The sequence below is a fragment of the Carettochelys insculpta genome, chromosome 1, assembly GCF_033958435.1.
Source record: "Carettochelys insculpta isolate YL-2023 chromosome 1, ASM3395843v1, whole genome shotgun sequence".
NCBI classification, from domain to species: Eukaryota; Metazoa; Chordata; order Testudines; family Carettochelyidae; genus Carettochelys; species Carettochelys insculpta.
The window spans coordinates 14,465,699-14,489,366 of NC_134137.1; the positions used below are offsets into that span (position 1 = coordinate 14,465,699).

The following is a 23,668-nucleotide window of genomic DNA, read 5'->3' on the forward strand; positions in this document are numbered from 1 at the left end:
ACGAGGTCAGCCCAGGAAGGCTTCAGCAGGTCTTTGCAGTTTCATAGAATCATAGAAGAGTAGGACTGGAAGGGACCTTGAGAGGCCATTGAGTCCAGCCCCCTGCCCTCGTGGCAGGACCAAGCACTTTCTAGACCATCCCTGAAAGCCATCTATCTAACCTCTTCTTAAATATCTCCAGTGATGGATATTCTACCACCTCCCTTGGAAATTCATTCCAATGTTTGATCACCCTGACAGTTAGGAACTTTTTCCTAATGTCCAACCTGAACCGCCCCTGCTGCAATTTAAGTCCATTGCCTCTTGTTCTATCCTCAGAGGCCAGGAAGAACAAGTTCCCTCCCTCTGCCTTATGACACCCTTTTAGATACCTTTTTTATCTGCTCCTACCAGACCAGGCGGATCTAAGCGCCTGGACCCAGGTGCTACTAATTCTGCAGGGAAGACAGAATCTGACTCTCTAATTCTCAGACTGGCTGAGAGGCTGAGGAATCTGCAGGGCTTGGTGTCTCCAGAAAGGAACTCCAAACCCCTGTAACTTTGGGTGCATTCCAAGCTAGGTCTGAATTCAGATCCCATGCATGTGGAAACATTGTGGGATCAAAGCACAGTAGAGCTGGAAGAGACCTCAAGTAGTCCCGCCCCTGTGCCGTGGCAGCAGCAAGCATCGACCCAGGATCACTGTTGTATTGGAAAAGATCATGGGGATAAATAAAGTCAGCTTTGCTGTGCAGGGTTGATACTGGGGATCTCCCAGGCTTACCTGGACCACTCCCTGGATTGAACGCAGAGCTGCTGTCCCCAGTTTTGATGGTAGCACAACTGATCCCTTGTCCAGGGTCCCAGCTGGCTATGAGTTGGCTGGAGCATAAGATTGAGCTCCGGGATGAGGTCAAGTGGCTGGTGGGAATGCTTTGTGCTTTTCTAAAAACACTGCAGCAAAGCCAAGGTGCCCTAGAACTCAACTGACTTTGCTCTGTCACATGCAGGCCATTCTGAACTCCCTGGTGAAAGCAGCAGGAAAAATGAGCCCCTCCATCTTCGGGACCAAGTCCCCAGAATGGGCAGCAAAGGCATCTCCATTATCTCTATGAAGAGGAAGGTGGTTGGTGAGCCAGGTGCTCACCTGGCATGACAACCTGGGGTCAGTTGCCCACTCTGCCATAAACACTCTATGTGACCTCAAGCAAGTCATTTTGGCTCCTCTCTCGCACTGAGTTCAGGGCTACTTAGGGTCCTTCACACCTTTGAGGCTTTGGGCCTTAGGCTGTCTGTGCAGCTCCTCTCCACCACAGGGACAATTACACATGAAAGATTGTGAACTGCTCCGACATTATGGTAATTGTAGCCTTAGCTAAACGGAAGCAGTGGGGGGAGGTCCGTGATGCATAGGTACGAAAAATACAAGAGCAACCCCAGAAAACAAAAGAAGGTGCCAGACATGTGGATTCAGAAACACTTTAATTAGATTCATCAGACAGATACTGATCTCCAAATAAATAGATTTAACAAAACCAAACTGGGGATAAATACCTATATCAAACAATCTGAAAATCCCCCAAAGCGCTTTCCGGTCCATGTACATGTCAGTGCTACCATGTACCATCCTTGTATACATATAGAAGAAATGGCTCCATTTTCCCTTTGGGAGATGATCCCTCCTGTGAATATAGTCAGTAGATAGTATGTAAAATATGTATATATAGAGAGAGATGATATATAGATAGATAGATGCCGGCGTAATAATGTGCTAAAGAGATGCCTTATTGCATTGTTTAGCTCTCTGCCCCCGCAAGAGCTGAGAACTCCAGAGGTTACAGCTTTGCAGGGTATGTTAGCAAGGAAATATTTCTTTCCATTGACCTGTAATATCAGCCAAGAGAGGGTGTCCAATCTGTGTGACTCTGAGGTTAGAGTCATTTTACAAGGCTCCCAGGTGCCACACCTAGGGCTCAGTCCCTTGGCCACTTTGAACTCAGTGGAAACTTTGTCACTGATTTTGGTGAGAGCAGGATCAGCCCCTAATTTGCCTATAAATTAACATAAAGTTTTAGTGGCAAATAAGTGCAACCGTAGCGTTTGCCCCCATCAGCCTGGATCAAGGACCGGGCATTGCTCATTGCTTGGAGCGATCAGCAATGCAGTCCTGCTGTTAATCAGTTTAGTTCTTGCCCAGCCACCAGAGGGAGAACGTGGTGGTGGGGGGGACTCGTTTTATTTGTGCCGTGTGCTGCATCAGCCCCCTAATCGACAGGAAGGATTATCGTCTCATTTAGTCTCCTGGCAGTTCTGAAGAAATAACCTAGAGCAGCAGGGAACTCCAGGCCATTGTGACTGGGATGGGAGATGCGGGTGGGGAGCAACGGAGCCTCTTATAAAAGCTCACAGCTGCAACCTTTCGTTCTGTTTGGCCCTGCCCCATGATGCACTGGGCCTCTCAGCTCCGACTGACTCCAAGCTAGAGGGAGGACTACACTCTTGGTGCCCGAGGTTGCCAGCATGGGGCTGCAGTTACCATCAGAGGCAGCTCCTCTCCTGGTCACAAGGAAAGACTGTTTTATGTGTGTCAGGTGAAACACAATCTCCTTCCACCTCCAAACTGACTTAAGGCTCAGGCATGACCCTGGCTGCCAGCCTGTGCAGGCGAGGAACAGGGCATAAGGAAGCCCCACACCCCCTACGCAGGAACTAGCTGTATCCCCAGACCCTTCAAGAGGCGAGGATAGCTACTGATGGGCCCCAATCCCCCATCTCCACAGGTGGGCAGAGCCTTAGCTGCCCCTCCCCAGGGCAATGGCCAGCACACCTGAGCCAGCCCGGAGGGAGAAAAGTAACTGCATTGGGAGAAAGGTTGGTCTAGCATGGAGCAACAAGGAAGTAGGGACTGGGTCTTCCAGAGACTCTCTCACTAGGACAAGGTGAAAGATGGGGCTGGCACCAGGCTGGGCTATCACCTCCTTTGCCAGAAAGAGCCAGAGAAGGCATCTAAATTGCCATCCCCCGTTCAGGTGGGTATTGTGGTTCCCAGTAAGAAGCCACCGGTGCCCACACAGAGGTATCAGACCTGCCCCAGAATTTAGCATAATGCGGTAATAGCGGCAGCGAGCACTAGGATTGGCGGACATGGCAGGGCTTCGCTGGTAGAGGCTGACGCAGTTGTTGCTTGTTTTGTTGCACTTGGGTTCCCCAGAATTTGAAACTGGGATCAGAACTCCACTGAGGTGGATGTGGTGATTTCAGACACTCCCACTCACCCGGGTGCCTGCCTGCTACGACGGACGACTCAGTGCTAACTCCTGTGGCCCTTGCATGGGTGGGATAGGAAGCAGCAGTGCTGGGCACTCCTGAAAACCGGGCCACTTACAGACCTCACCAGAGATTTGCACGCTCAACTTTAGGCACCTGAGTCTGAACGTTTCTGGCTTTACGGGGAGGAGCTTCACTTCAACTTCATGTTGGGCAATCAGATTTCAGAATGTCCAGAGAACTCCATCTCCCTAACATTTGGAAGGAGCTGAAACTGATCGGGATAGTGTAGGGCAAGACAAAATTTGGAGGGTTGGAAATTTACATCCTGGACCAAACTGAGCCCTGGGGTAACTGTGTTGAAGATGGTTCAGTTACACTAGGCTCTTTCATTCCATGAGAGTTTCTAAGCCATGTAGTGAATGGTTTTTAATTTTTGGACCATGAAGCTGTACCTCAGCATATGGCCTTGAACAGTAAATTTATGGGACCTGCAAAGAGAAGACGATAATCTGTTGGTTCTGCATTTTTTGTGATGTTTAAAGGAGGCCTAGCCATTTCTCCCCCTTTGTGTCTCCTAAAAAAAGTGCTCCTTTTCCACCTTAGAAATATCGAGGATATCACATCTTGTCATCTCTGTTTTGTCACTGGAGGCTTCCTTCAAGGTCAACAGAACTGGAATGGGAGCTTATTTACCTATCAGTTGTAGACAGGAAGAAGGATGTTTGAGTCCTCCACAAGGAGAGTTTTTCTCCTTCCTCTTTGTCTGGCATATGAGTCAAACAGATGGTCAGTGAATAAGGAGGAATATAAAGCTTTGTAAATAGTTGAAATAATAATCAATCCTCCTCTCTTGTAGTTGTCCCTATTTAGGATCCTGATTCAGCCAGGAACCTAAGCACCTCACCTAACTTTAAGAACATGTATAGTTCCATGGAAGAATGTGGAACTATTCATAGGATTAGCTTTTGGCCTGTACTTGAACTCCTGGCTGAATTAGGGCCTAGGTCAGTCTGTGGAGGGATGCCGTCCCTTGGAGATTTGTCATCATGATGTCAGGTGGAATTTTAATATCACTAGCTCTCCAGTCCTCCAAGGAGTCTTCCCGTTAAAACAGATTCAAGAGCTGATATTTCTAAAGTAATAGAGTTTGCGGCCGAAACAAGTTCTCTGTACATCACAACAGTGCTTCAAAAGGAAATAATGGCATTTTTCTCTCTTAGCAGGTCTCCTTTAAGATGATGATGGTAGAAGGCACAAGACTGCTGTGCTGTTCCGACTGCTAGCCCATGATACCTGTGTTTTCTCTCTTCACAGTGCATGAGGTCTGACACCTCCCTCCCATCTTTTTTTTCCCAAACGTAAAATCTTTGATGAGCAGGAGAGCAGGGGCAGACTCCCCCAACCCATCTTTCGGATCATCCCAAAGGGTGTCACCTTCATGGTTGTAGCTGTGTTTCAGGTGCAGATCTGTTGTCCTCATTGGTTCAATTGCTTGAGTTTTTAGCTGACAGCCGTCTTTCTTTCTTTTCATTGCTGTGCGAGTTTATTTAACAATGAAACTTTTTCATATATATATATATATATATATTTGTATTTGTTTTGGTGTGTTACAAGTTCTTTGTTTCTTTCTCTGGACTCTCTGCTATCTGAAGCCCTGATGTTTGGGCTCTGAAGATATTCCAGTGACCTATATGAGAAAAGAAGACAGATGGATAATCACTACAGATGAGGGTCCGAAACTTGCCCTATTGGGAATGTAATATTAATGATTATCTTTTAACCGTGATGCCAGGACCCCTTGCTGTGGGCCAGGAACCTATGTGCTAGGTGCAGTGCAAACTCAGAATCTAAGTATAAGACAAGCAGCAGAGGGGAAGCCGTGTTAGTCTATATCCAAAAAAAAAAAAGAGAAGTCCTGTGGCACCTTATAAACTAACAGATTTTTTGGAGCATAAGCTTTCGTGGGCAAAGATCCACTTTGTCAGATACAAGAATAAGACGAGACAGCTAGAGGACTACAATGAAACAATGAAAACATTACTAATAACAAAACCTCTCATCCTGAAAGATTCTAAAGGAAAGGATTTTGCAAAGGATACATTATAGAATAACAGCTCATAGAATCATAGAATAGAATCAAAGAATCCTAGGGCTGGAAGGGAGCTCAGGAGGTCATCTAGTTCAGCCCCCTGCTTCAAGCAGGATCAACCCCAGCTAAGTCATCCCAGCCAGCACCTTGTCAAGGTGGGACTTAAAAACCTCGAGGGATGGAGAATCCACCACCTCTCTCAGCAACACATTCCAGAGCTTCACCACCCTCCTGGTGAAGTAGATTTTCCTGATATCCAACCTACACCTCTCCCTCTGTAACTTCAGACCATTGCTCCTTGTTCTGCCATCTGTCACCACTGTGAACAGTTTCTGTCCATCCTCTTGAGAGCCCCTCTTCAGGAAGTTGAAGGCTGCTATTAAATCACCCCTCAGTCTTCTCTTCTGTAAACTACATAAGCCCAAGCTCATCCTCCTGAAAAGTGAATTTCTCTGGACCATTTTGTGCAGGACAGACTAGGTTGATCATAGTGATCCCTGCTGGTCCTGAAGTCTATCATATTACAGATTCGATCCTGCGGTCTGTGCTCAAGCCACCCTTCCTAGACTTCAATGGGAGTGGTGTCTGAGTAAAGACAAATATTTCCAGGGATCACACCACCTCTGAAATTCAGCCATCCATGGGGCAGAGAGTGGCACTCAGAACACAGAGTTGGGAGAAAAATGGCTAAAGTAACTCCATGCATATGAGTGTTTACATCTGTATGAGCTCACTGCTGATAGTGAACTTACATTCTTATTATTAGTAGAAGAGAGGTAGCCATGTTAGTCTGTGTTCTAACAAAATAAACCAGGAGTCAGGTAGCACTTTAAAGACTAACAAAATAATTTTTTAGGTGATGAGCTTTCGTGGGACAGACCCACTTGGGTCTGTCCCACGAAAGCTCATCACCTAAAAAATTATTTTGTTAGTCTTTAAAGTGCTACCTGACTGCTGGTTTAGTCTTCTTATTTTTCTTCGCATCAGCTGAGTGCCCCGTCAACCCTGACTGCCTCTTGGTTTTCCACAGCGCATGAGCGTTTCCAGCTGGAGGGGGAGATGCTGACACCATCCCTGCGGGGTCAGTTTTAGGGGCCTTCCCCATCAGTTTTCCGTTATGACTTTGAATTGCACCCACAAACCCAAAATAGAAAACAACCTTCACCCCCTGTCCAAAAGCTACAGGCCCTGAGTAAGCAAAGGGCATATGGTTAGATAAGAAAACCAGCCCTCCAGGCATCCTTATGTGGTTACCTTCTTCTTCCTGTTTTCAACCTGTATAGCAATGGAGTATGCACAGACTCCTCCTATACTGGGCTGCCTAAATCCCAGGGCTCTTGACTCAAACATAGCTAGCCAGCTGCTGCCCACAACGGGGCCAACAGCTACTGCAAAACCCAGGGCAAAGTGGAGGGAGGCGGCAGGCTCCATGCCTGTTGAAGGGGCAGGGTCCTAGTCAGCTGCCCTAACCACTGCCAGAACCTCAGCACTACCATCCCTCCAGCCATGTGGAGCGGTGGAGCAGAGCTATGGGCCAGAGCTCCAGGAATTCTCCTGTTAAACTCTCTTACTCCCCAGAGTACCTCGGTCAACTGCCGACCCCGTCGTTCAATTTTGCGCATGCCTACTCGGCCTGTGAAATCGAACCTTGGAAGGTCGACCCTGACCGAGTCACTCTCCCGAGGAGTTGAGATGTACCCTGTGAAATAGCACAATAATCCTTCAAAAACAGCAAGAAGTCCCGTGGCACCTTAGAGACTAACAGATATTTTGGAGCATAAGCTTCCATGGGCAAAGACCTGCTTCGTCAGATGCATCTGATGAAGCAGGTCTTTGCCCACAAAAGCTTATGCTCCGAAATATCCATTCATCTATAAGGTGCCACAGGACTTCTTGTTGTTTTTGAAGATACAGATTAATACGGCGACCTCTCCGATAGTTACAATAATCCTCGTGCACCCGTCAAAACCAGCCACAGAATATGTGGGAGACTGAGAAGCCGCCTTTTGTACTGCTAGTGAGTTCCTGATTCCAATATTCTATATGGTGCTTTGAAACCTTCCTCACTCTCACCGTAGCTGAGCTGGGCCTCTTTAATGCCAGGAAGGAATTGTACATCCCCGATGTCGTCATATCTGGAAGAAATGTTTTCTAGTTGAATTAGTCTCCTGTCACTGAGCAACTGCTGGCCAAGGCTTTCCTAGAAATCTCTGTAACTCTGAGATTGCACAATGGGGCAATTTTTTCTCACCGCCTCATCCCTTTCGAAGCAGTCAGTGCCTTTGTGAAATCACAGAGAGCCGGGTGCTTAGGTCATCGGAAGCTTCGTCAGGAAAAACAGGATCACAGAGACTTGGTGTTAATCCTCGCGGGGGCGAAATAAGAATGGATGAAAGGCAGTTTAAACAGTCAGTGTAGGTATTTCTGTCTTGGACATTTTTCAGCCCAATTAATTTTCAATCTTGAAATCTCCACTGCACATGACTTTAAACAGGGCTGTGCTGTGTATGACTCATGAATGTGAGGGCTCACAAACGGCACCAGTCTATTTCAATCCAGAGACTGTGAGCAGATCCCACCGGAACAACAAAACCCCCTGTTACCTCAGGTGAGTGAGGAACCACATAACCCAGGATATAAGTGCACACAGGAAACAAAGAATGAAAATTAGGGCCGGGAGAAAAGCTCAAAGGTTTAAAATGAGCGCTCTGGACGGCTCTGCAATTAAGGTCATGGAGTCAGTGGCCACTGCCTCAGGGAACTCTCCCTGGATTCATGAAATGATCAGGAAGGGAAATGTGGACTGATGGGCTCAGAGCATAAAGTCCTCTTGTTATCCACCACCAACTGGCAAGTCATTCCACACAGCCCTGGTTCAAAGCCCTCTGAAATCCCCGAAAACAACAAGAAGTCCTACGGCACCTTGTAAACTAACTGCTATTTTGGAGCGTAAGCTTTCATGGGGAAAGACCCAAAGCGGGTGAGGGGGTTAAGAGGAGGTCTCAGCAAAGGGGAGGGCCAGAGCTGACAAGGTCTGTTCAGTCAGGGTGGAAATGGCCCATTATCAGCAGTTAATGTGGAGTTGTGAACATCAACAGAGGAGAAATCAAGTCAGTTCAGTGGGGGATGTGGCCATTGTCAGAAGCTAATGGGAAGGCGTGAACATCCAGAGCGGAGAAACTGCTTTTGTAATGGGCCAGACACTCCCAGTCTCTGTTCAATCCTTGGCTGATAGAGTCAAATTTGATAAATCACCTAGTCGTTCCATTTACTTAATGGGCCTTGGGTAAGACCTGATAAACATTTCCCTCTCCTAGATGGACCCTCTCAAGACAGCACAGGAATTTTCACCTGCATTGTGCATTCAGTCCCTCTCCCTTTGCTGACACAGGTGCCAGTCGGTGCTAACAGGGACAGAAGTACTTGGGGTGTGGAAATTAGGATATTTAGGAAAAGTTTTCTAACTCCAATGCTCTGGTTACACTACCGTGATCTGTCCACAGAAGTCACTGGACTTCTTTTTGTTTTTGCAGATGCAGACTAACACAGCTACCCCTCTGATATCTGTTGACAGAGCAGCCGGACTGCCCAGCTGCTTTCTTGACAAAACAGGCACCCGGAAGCACAGCAGACAGGACTGCCCATTGCTGTGGGTGCCCCGTCTGTGGAGAGAAGGCCCCCCAGAGTGTCCCCACAGCTTTTTTCACAGAATCTATCGACAACAGTGTTACACCTTACAGCCAAGAGGCAGAATGCTGCTGGCAACTATGCTGGGTTTTGTCGACAAATCCCATTTTGTGCGTGCACATTGCACGAGTTTTGCTGAGAAAACCAGGGTTTTGCTGACAAAAGTTCTGCTCAGGAATTGGCTTGCAAGGGAGGTTTTGAACTTGGCATTATTGAAGAGTTTTCAGAGAAGGTTGGACACAGAGCTGTCAGGGTTTTCTAGGTCCTGCCACAAACCATGTAGCTAGACTCAGGAGTGCTAGAACTCGGGGATGGCGATTAAGGGGCATGGCTCCCTCCAGGAGAGCTGACAGTCTCTGTAGGTCCCCAGGCAACATGCGGGGAGGGGCAGGGCTGCGCTCCCAGAAAAGGCAGGACTGAGGACAGGAGCAGGGGTGAGGGCAACCAGCCCTCAACACCACCTGGGGTGAACCACACCAGCATCCCCCCATCCCTTAATGCTGTGCAAAGAGTGCAGCACAGCAACAGCCATTTAAAGAGCCTGAGGCTCTGGCTGCTTCGGCTACCGTACTCTGGGCCTCTTTGGATTCTCCCCTTTGCCTCCCCCCATCCGTGGGCCTTGCTGAGACCCTCACTCTCATGTTACATAGGCTGCTGAACAACTACCACATGATCAGTGTTGGCATGGTCTTAATTAGACCAGGCTACCTAGAGATGAATGACTATGCCACTCAAGTCCTCCACAACCATTCTGTCGATACGCGGCCTGGTGACACCAGGTTATTCCAACATTGACACAAGGCCAGGGACATTCAGGAAGATTTTCATATTTCAGGGAGTATTTTTTTTTCAAATCCATTACTTCACTTTTTCCAGTAATGCCAGATGGATTAGATATAAAAATCAAACAGTTTTCTGGACACTGGAGAGATGTAGCCTTTGGGTTGCACAATCATGTGTCCATTTTAAGGAACTTGGCTGGCCTTTCAAATAGCATAAAGTGAAAATGAGACTGGTAATGAAGCAGACTGCACATGTGTTTAAAGACATTTCGTCTGTGCCCTTTGCTAAAATGTGGACACGTCCATTTGCTTGCCCGGTATTTCATTTCCCCACCTTTGCTCAGTGGGGAAAAAAAATAAAAAATAAAAATAGATTAATAAACCAAGGACTAATAGCAGTAGAACCCAGGCTGCTGACGCCAGATTACAGGAGGAAAGATTTGCTTTTTCTTTGTACCTTCATTTGTTCTGGTGATCAGCCTGAAGTTCTGTGCTTCTGGATTGAACTCCTCTTTCCTGATCCTCTTGATCTGTATCAAGTGAAATATTCCTGGGGAGAGAGACAATCGGCATAAGCTTTTTATAACCTGTTATAGTTCACAGATTAGTTCTGTTTTAAAATCAAAATAACTGCACCATCAATGAAACAAATAAACAAACAAACAAACACATTCACGTTAGTTAGCTAATTAGAAGAATAAAAACATAGAAACAGTGGAAGTGCCAGGCGGAGTTCCCTATAATTTTTTTCCATATGTGAGTGGAATAAATTTTATATGCACTAAGGCAAATGAGGTTGTGCACCACCAGTAGAAAAATGCTGCCCCCTGTGGGTTTCTGTGGGTGGTCTATGATCTACTAATCAGCTGTGTGGCACCTCTGTCTTTCCTGGGCAGCCACACAAGTGCTCAGCTTACAGGGAATGCTGGTGCCATTACAGGGGTGGATCAGACCTATTTTCCATTGAATAAGAATATAGGAGCAGCTGTCCTGAGTCAGATCTTGGCCCATCTTTCCCACCATCCTGCTCCAACAGTGGCCTTCAAGGGGAGTAAACAGAACAGAGCAATTATGGAAAGATCCATCCCTGTCTGCTACCCGTGGCTTCTGGTAGTCAGAGGTTTAGGGTCACCACAAGCATGGGATTGCATCCCTGACAATATTTACTAGTTGCCATTGATGAACCTGTCTCCATGAACTTACCCAGATTGTTTCTGAACCTAGGTATACTTTCGCCTTCACAACATCCCCTGCCAATGAGTTCCACAGGTTAGATGTGCATTGTGGGAAAAAGCACTTCCTTGTGTTTGTGTTAAACCCGTGGACTATTCATTTTATTTGTTTGCATATTGTGGGGAAAAAGTAAATAAAACTTCTCTGTTCACTTTCTCTGCACCAGTCACGATTTTATAGACCACCATCATATCTCCCCTTGGTTGTCTCTTGTTAAAGGTGAATATTGCTAATCTTCCTAGTCTCCCCTCATATGGAAGCTATTCCATACTCTTAACAGCAACGAAGGGTCCTGCGGCACCTTATAGACTAACAGAAACGTTTTGAGCGTGAGCTTTCGTGAGCACAGACTCACTTCGTCAGATGCTGGTCTGAAGATATAGTGAGTCTGTGCTCACGAAAGCTGATGCTCAAAACTTTTCTGTTAGTCTATAAGGTGCCACAGGACCCTTCGTTGCTGTTACAGATCCAGACTAACACGGCTACCCCTCCGGTACTTGACTCCATACTCTTAATCATCTTTCTTGGCCTTCCTTCTCTAAACACCACCCATTTCCACTCTATTTTTATTGAGATAGGGCAACCAGATCTGCATGTCGTATTCAAGACGTGGGCACACCATGAATTTGTATTGGGGCGTTATATTATTTTCTGGGGTTTATGATCTATCCTTTCCTTTCCCAGGAGATCCACGCTTACTGTTGGCCTGTTTGACCACTGCTGTGCACTGCAGAAGTTTTCAGAGTATGATCAATGGTGACTCCAAGATCTCTTTGCGGGGTGGTACCAGCTCATTTAGAACCCATCACTGTATACATCTCATTGACCTTATTTGTTCCAATGTACAACACTTCACATCGCATTTCATTGGCCATTTTGTTGCCCGCTCTTCTCTTTTGGAGAGACTCCTATATAACCCCTTTATCTAGTTTGTTATCCTGTCTCCAAGAGTGGCTGCCCTGGAGACTTCAGAGGAAGGGCTAAAGCCTTGCATTAAGCTATCATTATTTTCAAAATATCTCTGGAATCACAGTGTAGTGAGGTGGCTTGGCCCCTCAGTGATCTGGAGGAGGAAGAATCCCTCCCCGAGCCCTCATGGGCACAGCCTTACACCTGCCTGTCACCTGGCTGGAATCCAGGGGGCAGAACAGGAAATATAAAAGCTGAGCCAAGGAACCCCGTTGAGCCCCAGGCACTGGAGAAGCCAGATGGTGGTCCTGAGCTCCCAGTCTGGGAAGCTGATGCAGCCTTGCAAGAAGTTGAAAACTGGTCCAGACTGCTGTGCCTGCAGCTAGACCTCACCAAGGATGAGCTATCAGCCAGGACAGAGACCCTGCTCTACCCAAACACAGAGGAACCTAACCTGCAGCCCAGGGAGGTATGATCCAAAGGGCATTTGGAAGTGGTCCTGGGACAGTGGAGACAGTGTGTTGTGGCCTGGGTCCTTGCTCATCCCAGTGACAGACCACTATGCCACTGGTAGGGCCCTGGGCTGGGATGCAGTGGCTTGACTGGGCCTGCACCTCCTGCCTTTCCCCGTCACCCTAATCTGTGGGTGGCAGTCTCCTCTTCTCACTATTGTAGGAAGACGCCTGTGTTTGTTGGCCCTCTGCCCTCCCAGGAGGCCCAACCACTTGCTGCCCTGTGCTAGGGCCTAGCCTGGGGGTGTGAACTCCTTTGTTGACCCACCCTGTAACCCCTTTCCCCACATCGTCAGTCCTGGTCCCCACCCCCAGTGCAGTGTGGCTTCTGGGCTGTAGGGCTGAGTGCCAGAGCTGGGCTGCATAGGGCACCAGCACCGAGAGGGATGGCCCTGCAGGCCCCATTGTGCTGTACAGCACCTAGCACAATGGGTCCCTGGCAGTGGGCACACTGAGGCTGCCCCAGTGGGGGCAAAGGGGATGACAAAGGAGACAGTTGCCCTGTGGTCCAGTCATTCAAAGGGGCCTGGGCTCCTGGCTGCCTCCGCTCCTACTTTGGCAGCAATTGAGGCTGCAGCCCTGGGCCCTTTAAATTATCACTGGAGTGCCCTCCCGCATGCGCTGCGTGGCTCTGAGGGTTGGTGGGAGGGGCTGCAGCACTCCAGGCTGCGTGGTTGGCTGGCTGCCCTGGGCCTGCCCCTTCTGTCCAAGGCCCCACCCCATCTGGGAGCACGGAACTGCCCCAAACATGCCCACACACCTTGCCCATGGAGGCTCTTGGGGACAAACAACAGGCAAGGACAATAACAACAAGACAACCCTCGCTATCTCACTGCCCTCTTGACAAAGACCTCCAATCTCCTTGGGGCAGCCTTCCTTTCAGCACCCCTCTGTCTTGCGTCCATGGAGCTGGCTGGCGCTGAGGCATGTGTCACTTTTCTAGACAGTCCACAGACAACTTTTTTTTTAATTCCCCGGTTTAGAAATAGAGCTGGAATAGGAAATATTTTTACATAGCTTTATACTTTTTCTGTACCAGAGTCAGAATGAGAGCAGGGGCATTGCAGTCAGTTGTTTAATTCAAGCAAACCAGACCCCGTATTTAGCAATGGAGATGACCTTTCAGCTGGATTAGGTATTCTAACATTTGTATTGAGTAGGGAAATGCCAAGATGTCTGGAACATCCTTACTCACCCTCCCACTTAGCCTCACTTCTGCCAAGGGCAGCCGCTGCATCCACTGATTTGGGAGGCGAGAGGAAGTATCACCTACTGGTTAAAGCAGAGGACTATAGCTGAGGGAATCCTTCATCTGCTGATTGGGTGACCAAATGGAAGTATCTGAAAAAAGTGGCTCATTTGAAGCTCAAATCAAGCTTTTTCCATTCTTCTCAATTAAATTAAAAAAAAAAAAAACTCTGAAAAAGTTCCTTCAGGTCCAACAAACATTGTTTTAAATGTCAATTCAGATCAACATTTGTAAAATGTTTGTTTTCTGGGTTTTTTCAGCCAAAGCTATTGCCTGAATTTGGCCCAACTTCAGAAATCATTTTGGCACCCAGAGAAATGCATTTTCTGGTTAGTTTCATATCCACCAAAAAGTGTCACTCTGCCTTAATCCTGACCCCAGGCTCTATTCCTGACTCTGTCCAGGAGCCAATCTGTGGTTTGGGGCAGCCTCAGTGTGCCCACTGTATAAATCGATATAATTCCTCCCTCTCTGGGGTGCCAAGACTTCCTTAATGACTTAGCCAGGAAGGTTGATGTATGGTCCAGTGAATAAGGTTGTGGGACATCTGTGTATGATTTGTCTTCTGACACAAACATCTCATATGGCCCTGGGCAAGTTACTTAGAAATGGGCCTCAGTTCCTCATCTGTAGAAGAGGGATAACAGCCTGATCTTACTTCACAGGGACTACATCCACACTTAGGAGAAACTTTGAAAGGGCCATGCTAATGGCCAAATTGAAGAATACTAATGAGGCGCTTCGAAAGTGCCACTTTTTGGTCGTGCGCGACTCGGCTACACGGGGGGTCCTTTCCGAAAGGCCCCCGCAGATTTCAAAATCCCCTTATTCCTATCAGCTGAAATCTGTGGGGGCCTTTCGAAAAGGACCCCATTGTAGCCGAGCTGTGCGCGATCAAAACGTGGCACTTTCGAAGTGCTGCAGCTGGCAGCATGCTAATGAGGCACTGAATATTTATTTCAGTGCCTCGTTAGTATTCTTCAATTTGGCAATTAGCATGGCCATTTCGAAATTTTGGCCAAGTGTGGCCACAGCCAGGGTCTTGTGTGGAGACATATGTTGGGAGAATGAAAGGGTTCAGATACTCTGGTGATGGGGGCCGTATAAGTACCGTAGATGATGAGAAAACATTTGATTTCCTTGGCTAAGAAAGATCAAAGTAGATTGTGGATCACAGTGGAGAATCCATTTCAGTAGGACCCATAGGAGCTCCACAAGGCAATCTTCTGTCTGAAGTGGTGGTGGATTCTCCACCCCTTGAGGTTTTCAAGTCCTGGCTTGACAAGGTCCTGGCTGGGAAGACTTAGTGGGGGTTGATCCTGCTTGAAGCAAGGGGCTGGACTCGATGACCTCCTGAGGTCCCTTCCAGCCCTGTGATTCTCTGATTCTGTGAAGTGCCTGGAATATCTAGCAGGGTTAGCAGACAGATGTCCTGTCCTCTGAAGGCACACAGTTTCCATGGCTATTACTGCTCACCTCCTTCAGGGGCTAGCTCAGTGGTTAAAGCATTGGCTTTGTAAACCCAGGGTTGTGAGGCCAGTCCATAAGGGGGCCTTTCAAAGGTCTGAGGCAGATTAGATTTAAAAACAAAAAAAGAGTCAGGGTGGTGATGGGCCCTATTGTGAGGCAGGGGACTGGACTCGATGACCTCTGGAGGTCCTTCCCAGTTCTATAACACACACCTTGCCTCAGGGACAAAGGACCCATCACTGTCCTTCTGAGGACAGCAACAGTCAGCACCACCTGAGAAAACCTCTTCAGGGAAGCCCTGACCCCGCGCAGGGCTGTGTGTGAACTGATGTAGCCCCAGTATGTGTCTATATAGAGTGCTGGCCACTCCTGACAGCAGCACAGATACATGTGTGTGTGTGTGAGAGAGAGAGAGAGAGAGAAAATGTCAGCTCACTCAGGCCTGGCCAACAAAGTACATGTGTCTGGGCCACTCAGAGACAGTGCGGAGAGCTACTTTTCACAGAATCAAAGCGTTTAAAGACAAAACGTGCCATTTCAACCTGCTCCTCTGGCCTGCATAAAGGCCAGAGAAGCTCACCCAGTAATTCCTGCTGTGTTCTCTGTGTGTGTGAGAGAGCGAAAAAGAGAATTGGCCACCTCTTTCCTGTCAGTATTAATAATAGGTTTTAATGTTAGTATTTAGAGTGCTTCTTTTTAAAGCCCAGCATGAAAAATGCTCCATAAAACTGTCTTATCGAGTGCCTGACTAACAATAGCCTGGGACAGGAAAAAACCAGCATGTGCACTCCACCCAGTGAAGTGACCGCAGGGTGCAGCTGATCTATCTGCTTCCCAAGAGTAGGGGCAGGGGCCTAAGGAATCATGGATATCTCTACCATGAGTGTTCCCTCCCGCTGATCCCACAACTGTCTCCTCAAAGTCGACTTCCTTCTGCTCTCTGGTCCCGGCTGTGAGCCCTGTGGCAGTGCCCACCAAATAGAAACAATTTAAAAATCAATGTCAGTGCTTTATGATGCCTTAAGAAATAACAGCACTTGCCTAATACACAGAGGTGTTGCCATTCTAACTAAGAATATGTTAGATCTGAGTGCACAGGGTGATGGATTAGATGGTCCCTTCCCTTCTCCCTCTACCTTTCTCTGGCTCTATACTTAAAACCTGCTTTGAGATCCTCAGGTGAACCAGATGCGCACTCTGAAATCATATTGAATAGTAACAGAGAGAAATTTCCATAGACCCAGGATATCAGCCCCTGTACTACTACTTTTATTAGTATTATTATTATTATTATTGAAGTGAAGGGTAGACACAGACTGTACCAAAGCAGGAACAGATTATATCACTGAGGAGTGAGAAACACTATAGGTTGCACACAAGAAAGAGTCCCACGGCACCTTATAGACTAACAGATTTTTTTTGGTTCATAAGCTTTTGTGGGCAAAGACCCTGCAAGGAGGAGGTAGGTGGGTTCAAACCAGCTGCTTCCAGATGTCCTCCACCCACAAATCTTCTTCTGTTACTCAAGTGAAATACGGGGTTGGGTGGAATCTATACGTGACTGGGCTCACACAGTGTCCCAGCAGTAATGCTCCATGCTGCCAAGCAAAAGAGCAGAGTTGGATGCTTGGATGAGGGCTTTCCCTGTCTTGGCTGGCAGGGCTGGAAGCTCCCTGGAGGCATTAAGCATTTGGCCTAGGTAGCTGGGAAGACCTACCTAGTGCACTGTTTTGGTAGCAGGCCCTGCCAAGCAGTGTCTGCTCCTGAACTTGGCCCCATATCCTGAGCCAATGTCTCAGACTGTGACAGTCCTTTAGTGCCTATGAATCTCAGCAACCATGGCCAGAGACAGAGACAGACCTCAGAGGGATGGATACCCTAGTGAAGGAACCCAGATACTGTGGTTCTGGGTGTCCTTATTAAAACCTAAATGGGTACAGCCTTCATATTGCATTATATACTATAGAGGTTACCTGAGGAAGAAGAACAAGGCCAATGGAAGAAAAAAGGCAATTTTGCATATGTGTAGGTGAGGAGCTGAGGCAGCCATAAGGAACAACCAAAATTGAGCTCTTCTGATGGATACACTGGAGGGTAGGGATTGGGTCCAGCTTGACCTGGACAAATCGGAGGATTGGGCCAAAAGAAATGTAATAAGGGTCAACAAGGACAAGTGCAGAGTCCTGCATTTAGGATGGAGGAATCCCAAGCACTACCACAGACTGGGGACTGACTGGCTAAGCAACAAATCTGCAGAAAAGGACCTGGCAATTACAGTGCATGAGAAGCTGGATATGAGTCACCAGTGTTCCCTTTAGCCAAGAAGGCTAACAGCATACTGCGGTGCATTAGTAGGAGCACTAATAGCAGATCTAGGTGATTATTCCCCTTTATTCGGGACAGGTCAGGTCACATCTGGAGTGGTGGCAGATGACAGAACAAGGAACAATGGTCTCAAGTTTTAGAAGAAATGAAAAATGGGAAGAAGGGTTCTTTCGAAGATGGGGTTTACTTTCGAAAGAGCCCCGTCTACACTGCTTTTCTTCTTTTGAAAGGAGAATATGCAAATGAGGCACCAGATATGTAAATCTGCACCTTATTTGCATTTTCAATTTCCCTCATTTGCATGACTCTTTCAAAAGAGAAATACAACTGTAGACACAGCCAAGGAGGGTGGTGAAGCACTGGAATGGGGAGGTGGTAGAATCTCCATCCCGATGGGTCCTTAATTCGTGGCTCGGCAAAGCCCTGGCTGGAACAATTTAGTTGGGGTTGGTCCTGCTTTTAGCGGGGAGTTGGACTAGATGATCTTCTAGGTCTCTTCCGAATGTATGATTCTATGATTTTCAAGCACCCACATGTTTCTAGCCCATTGCAGTTTATTATGGGTGATCTTCAGAGCAGTCATCTACCAAATCAAGAATCTGAATAACAATGGGAAGTGGATAGTAACTAAGGAATCCAGTGGGCCAGATCCTCAGCTGGTGTGAATAGGAACACTGGATCATTTAAAGTCAAAGGAGTGACAATGACCTATAACTGGCTGACAAAACTCTATGGTACTGCACTATTGTATTTAATTTCAGATCTCATTGTACAGCTTATTAACTATCTATACTACAACCTCAACAATTGGGAGACTTGGATCAGATCAGTATACAAAACTTTACATCCAAATCCATTGAGTTCGGGGAATGGGACGTTATGATTTGATTTCTAGTTGTTGCTGTTTCTTACAGGATCAATATGGAGTTTATTTGCTATCCTGCAACTTTTGCTCTTTGGGGTGGAAGATGGAGAGGACAAGGCACAGGCAAAATTGAAACGGGATCAATAGGATGCTTTCAAAGGTCAGAAAGAGTTCAGCTTGGGCTTTGTATGAATTCAAGGGCAACAGCTGAAAGACTGTCAATGTCCAAATTGGTTTACTCAACCACTGTGCATCACTCATGGGTTATACCACCTTACAACCAGCCCTAGCCATGGAGACGTGGCAAGCCATCCACTCAGCTCTCCAAATCCTCAGACTAAGGTTCCTCGGTAGAAGCACAGCAGAAAGAAGCCAAAAACGTGAGTCTCCTGCCAAAGCTGGAGAGGAGACTAGAGCCGTGTCTACATGTGCACGCTACTTCGAAGTAGCGGCACTAACTTTGAAATAGCGCCCGTTACGGCTACACATGTTGGGCGCTATTTCGAAGTTGAAATCGACGTTAGGTGGCGAGACGTCGAAGTCGCTAACCCCATGAGGGGATGGGAATAGCGCCCTACTTCGACACTGAACGTCGAAGTAGGGCACGTGTAGACGATCCGCGTCCCGCAACATCGAAATAGCGGGGTCCGCCATGGCGGCCATCAGCTGAGGGGTTGAGAGACACTCTCTCTACAGCCTCTGCGGGGCTCTATGGTCACCGTGTGCAGCAGCCCTTAGCCCAGGGCTTCTGGCTGCTGCTCCTGCAGCTGGGGATCCATGCTGCATGCACAGGGTCTGCAACCAGTTGTCGGCTCTGTGGATCTTGTGTTGTTTAGTGCAAGTGTGTCTGGGAGGGGCCCTTTAAGGGAGCGGCTTGCTGTTAAGTCCGCCCTGTGACCCTGTCTGCAGCTGTGCCTGGCACCCTTATTTCGATGTGTGCTACTTTGGCGTGTAGACGTTCCCTCGCAGTGCCTATTTCGATGTGATGCTGCGCAACGTCGATGTTGAACGTCGACGTTGCCAGCCCTGGAGGACGTGTAGACGTTATTCATCGAAATAGCTTATTTCGATGTTGCTACATTGAAATAAGCTACTTCGATGTAGGCTTCACGTGTAGACGTAGCTTAGAAGTCCAATGACCCTTCAAATAAACCTTAAAACCCTTTGCTGGTTTCATTTGCCAGTCTCACCTTTTACCAGTTTCCAGCTGTAAATTTCAGCCTCTTCAGAAGAGTCTTTCATGATTGCAATTTTTCTCAGGTTTTCCCTTGGGCTCTCAGACAGAGGTGGCACAAACATGTAGACCAGTACCCGGTTCAGATTGTTGACACATCGGGGGATCTTTATTTCTTCAGTGGGCTTGACTTCAACATCTAGACACAAACCAAGTCAGAATTAGTTGTTTTGCAGGTGGGTAGCCAGTAAGAGTGGCACAGAGAATGCACAGCAGACCTTTTGTTGATGACTCAGGGGAAATCAGAGGGGCAATGGATGTTCAGGGAGGCATACCTGAGCTAGCTTTGACCTAGTTAGCATCTGTACCAATAGCAGTGAAGATGTAATGGCACAGGCTTCAATTTGGGCTGTCCAAGACCACCCAGAACCACAAGTATGTCCTTGCGTTCCTACTCCATGCCAGGATCTATGCCTGTGTCTTCACAGCTAATTTTAGCCTTGCTAGCTAGAGTAAAGCTAGCACAAGTATGCTCCCTGTGTTCCAATCACACCTCTGGTGATAATGCAAACTGATCCTTAAAGTGTTTCCGCTCACAGATTCCACTGAATAATATCTAGGTGGGGGCAGAGGGGGCTGAGGGCAGCTCTTAAAGGAAGCAAACTCTTTACCTTGCTCATAACAGAGCTCAGAGGGGGACATAAGGAGCAAAGTCTGGAATTTTTTAGTTTCTGATGGACTCTAAAGGCATTACAGGTTGAACCTCACTAATCCAGAACTCTCTCATCCAGCAACATCCTTAATCCAGCATGATTTTAGTTGGCCAGATGACCACTTATCATGGCTGTGGCCAAGTTTCCTGTGTTTCCATAATGTTTGTTTACAGACACCAGTCCTGGCTGTCAGTGTTCTGTGCTGTTATTTGTCTGTAATTTACCCCTCAATGTCTTCTAAGAGCCCAGTAAGCAGTGGAAGTGTTGGTAATGCGCTACACAATATTGACCTCTTCTGGTCCAGCCAATTCTCTCGTCTCGCACTGGTCAGGTCCTCAGGGTGCTGGATTAGGGAAGTTCAAACTGTATCTGAAAAGGAAGAGCTCTGACTATTATGATGAGTTTGTAAGAGGATGGAGCACATGATCAATGTTCCCGCTAAGCTTTTCTATGACCATCCATGTACAGAATAAATTTTGTTATGCACACCTAGGTATGTGTGAGTGTGCACCACTAATAGACACAGTGGGCACTCTGCTAATCAGTAGGGCAATATCTGAATCTCTCTGGTGTGGCTACACAAGCACACAGCTTATAGAGAACACTGAACATGACTACATTTTGCTAGTGAATGCTGAGAGAGTGACATAACCTAGTGTTAGCACTGGAGGTAGATTTTTTTTAACGTTCTTTGTTATTTTTCATATGGATCATGGGAAAAATATTTTTCCTATTCATGGTCTCTGTGCTGTACACCCAAAATGAAAGGCTTCAGGTAGCAGCCAGCTGACAACCTTCCCAAAACAAAACCGGGAAAAATTCTTATCTCAGATCCTATTGGTGGATTTCAACGTGATTTGCTCTCCCTACACGAGGGTCTCCTAGGTTATATCTGGGGAAGCAGGGGGTGAGGGTGACACTTCAGAGCCAGCGCTGTGATTTCCAAGTGTTGTTTACACAAATTTAAGACCTCATGGCAATATCGCCCATCAAAGCACTGGCACTTCCTAGACTATGTCATCGTCAGCGCTTGGAATCAGTGTGATGTCCTGCTCACACATGCAATGACTAGTGCTGATGACTGCTGGACTGATTAATGCCTTATTCGATCCACAATGGCAATTAGGATTGTCACCAAATGGAGAAGTCAGAGGAAACAGGTCTGATGAAAGACCAATGTACAAGGCTTGAAGGACCCCATTACATGAAGTAACTTCCAGATAGCGCTCCAAAGGAAGCTGCCAACAGTACACCCTGAAGATGTGGCAGGACAATGGTGTCAACTGAAAAATGCCATTATTGAAGCTTGTGGAGAAACCACTGGCTACCAGTCCAGAAAGCATCAGGACTGGTTTGATAAGAACAATGTGGAAACTGAACACCTGACTGAGGTGAAAAGGAAAGCCCTTAGGGCCTGGCAAGGAGACATCAACTGGACAATAAAGAGAGAAGCACATGCCAAGGCCAAGGCAGATGTCCAACATAAAACAAGGAGTCTGAAAAAACTGTGGTGGACTGAGAAGGTGTGAGAACTCCAGCATCTTGCAGACATCAACTATACAAGCGGTGTCTTCATTGCCACCAAACCTGTTTGTGGACCGAGAAACCATGGAATCAGTACCTTAGGATCAAAGGATGGTACCCAACTCTTGAAAGACAACGAAGCCATTGCTTCTCACTGGAGGGAGCACTATAATGAGCTCTCAAGCCGCCCCCACCACCATGGCCGTAGAATCCCTTGACCAAATCCCTCAGCAACCACCAAGGGACAATCATGCAACACTTCCTGCCCTGAGTGAGGTCCAAGGTGCCATCAAAGCCATGAAGTCCAACAAGGCCACTGGACTAGATGGACTCCCTGCTGAAGTCTTCAAAGAAAGCAGGCCAGAGCTTCACAAACAGCTGTACCTTCTGATTCTCAAGATCTGGGGTAGGGAGTAGATGCCACAAGATTTCAGAGAGACAGTGGTCGTCAGTCTCTCCAAGATGAGCGACAAGTCGGACAGTGGAAACTATTGTGGCATCTCCCTCCTGGCAACGGCAGGGAAAATCTTAGCTCAAATCCTTTTAAACTGACTCCTGCCACTCTCACAAGAAATTCTCCCAGAATCCCAGTGTGGCTTCTGACCATTCCAAGGAACAGCGGACGTGATCTTCACCACCCAGCAACTGCAAGAAAAATGTTGTGAACAAAAACAAGCCTTGTACATGAGTTTCATCGACCTGACTAAAGCATTCGACTCAGTCAATCGTAGTTCCCTGCAGACCATCCTCCCAAAGATCGTCTGCCCCAAAAATCCATTAGCATCTTGAAGCTGCTTTATGACAACATGACAGCCACAGTAGTGAGCAACAACAGATCACAAAGAGACCCTTTTGAGGTCAAAACAGGAGTCAAACAAGGCTACGTCATTGCCCCGCCATTGTTCTGCATCTTTATTGCCATAACCCTTCACCTCATGGATGGCAAGCTCCCAGATGTCATGAAGAATGTCTGTCATATGAACAGGAAGCTTTACAATCACAGGAGGCTGAAGGCTAAAAGCAAGACCTCCACAATCTCAATCACAGAGCTCCAGGACGCGGACGACAACATGGTTGCTGATCTTTCTCCCGCAGCCCTTCAGACCATCTTAACTGCCTTCACTGAAGCATACAAGAATCTCAGCCTCACACTGAACATCAAAAAGATCAGGGTGCTCCTCCAACCCTCACTGATGGGACAATCTCATGCACCTTCTATTGAAGTCCCCGGAGAACTGCTGGAAAAAGTGGAGCACTTGCCATGCCTTGTAAGTCATCTTTCTGTTAAAATCAACATTGATGCAGAAATCCAGCATCATCTGAGACATGCAAGCTCTGCTTTCACCCACCTGAGACAAAGGGTGTTCAAGAACCAGGACCTCTATCCCAAGACAAAGCTCCTTGTATGCCGTGCAGTGGCAGTTCCAATGCTACAGTACGCGTGTGAAACCTGGATAATGTACAAGTGTCATATGATGGCACTTGAACAATATCATCAATGCTGCCTCAGGAAAATCCTAAATATCTCTGGGAAAGATAGGCGCATGAACACTAGCGTTCTGGAAGAGTCACACCTGACCAACATTGCAGCTATTATCATTCACCAACAAGTTCCTTGGACTGGTCACATGCTTCGGATGTCCGATCAGTGCCTTCCAAACCAGATTCTGTTTCCCGAGTTGGAGGAAGGACAGAGGTGCACTGGGGGCCAGCAGAAGCGATATAAGGACATGCTGAAGGCACGCATGAAAAAGTGCAGCATTGACACTTGGGAGAACCTTGCCCAAGACCATCCCCAGTGGAGAACGGTAATCCATGAGAAGGTGGAACAATTTAAGAGGTCCCAGTGCAGTGCAGACGAGGAGAGGCAGCAAAGAAAAAAGCATC

General features: G+C 47.3%; 1 protein-coding gene across 1 annotated transcript in view; it reads right to left on the reverse strand.

Annotated features, from left to right (window-relative positions):
• Window positions 1–1,545: 1,545 nt before the first annotated feature.
• The window catches only part of CHRDL2 (chordin like 2), a 73,208-nt gene continuing 51,085 nt past the window's right edge, over window positions 1,546–23,668 (reverse strand). Inside the window, exons 9-11 of the mRNA XM_074981016.1 lie at window positions 19,561–19,743; window positions 10,265–10,357; window positions 1,546–4,936 (exon numbers count right to left, since the gene is read on the reverse strand). Of these exons, the coding sequence (XP_074837117.1) occupies window positions 4,857–4,936; window positions 10,265–10,357; window positions 19,561–19,743 (356 nt within the window). The 3' untranslated portion in view covers window positions 1,546–4,856. The remainder of the gene's footprint in view (window positions 4,937–10,264; window positions 10,358–19,560; window positions 19,744–23,668) is intronic.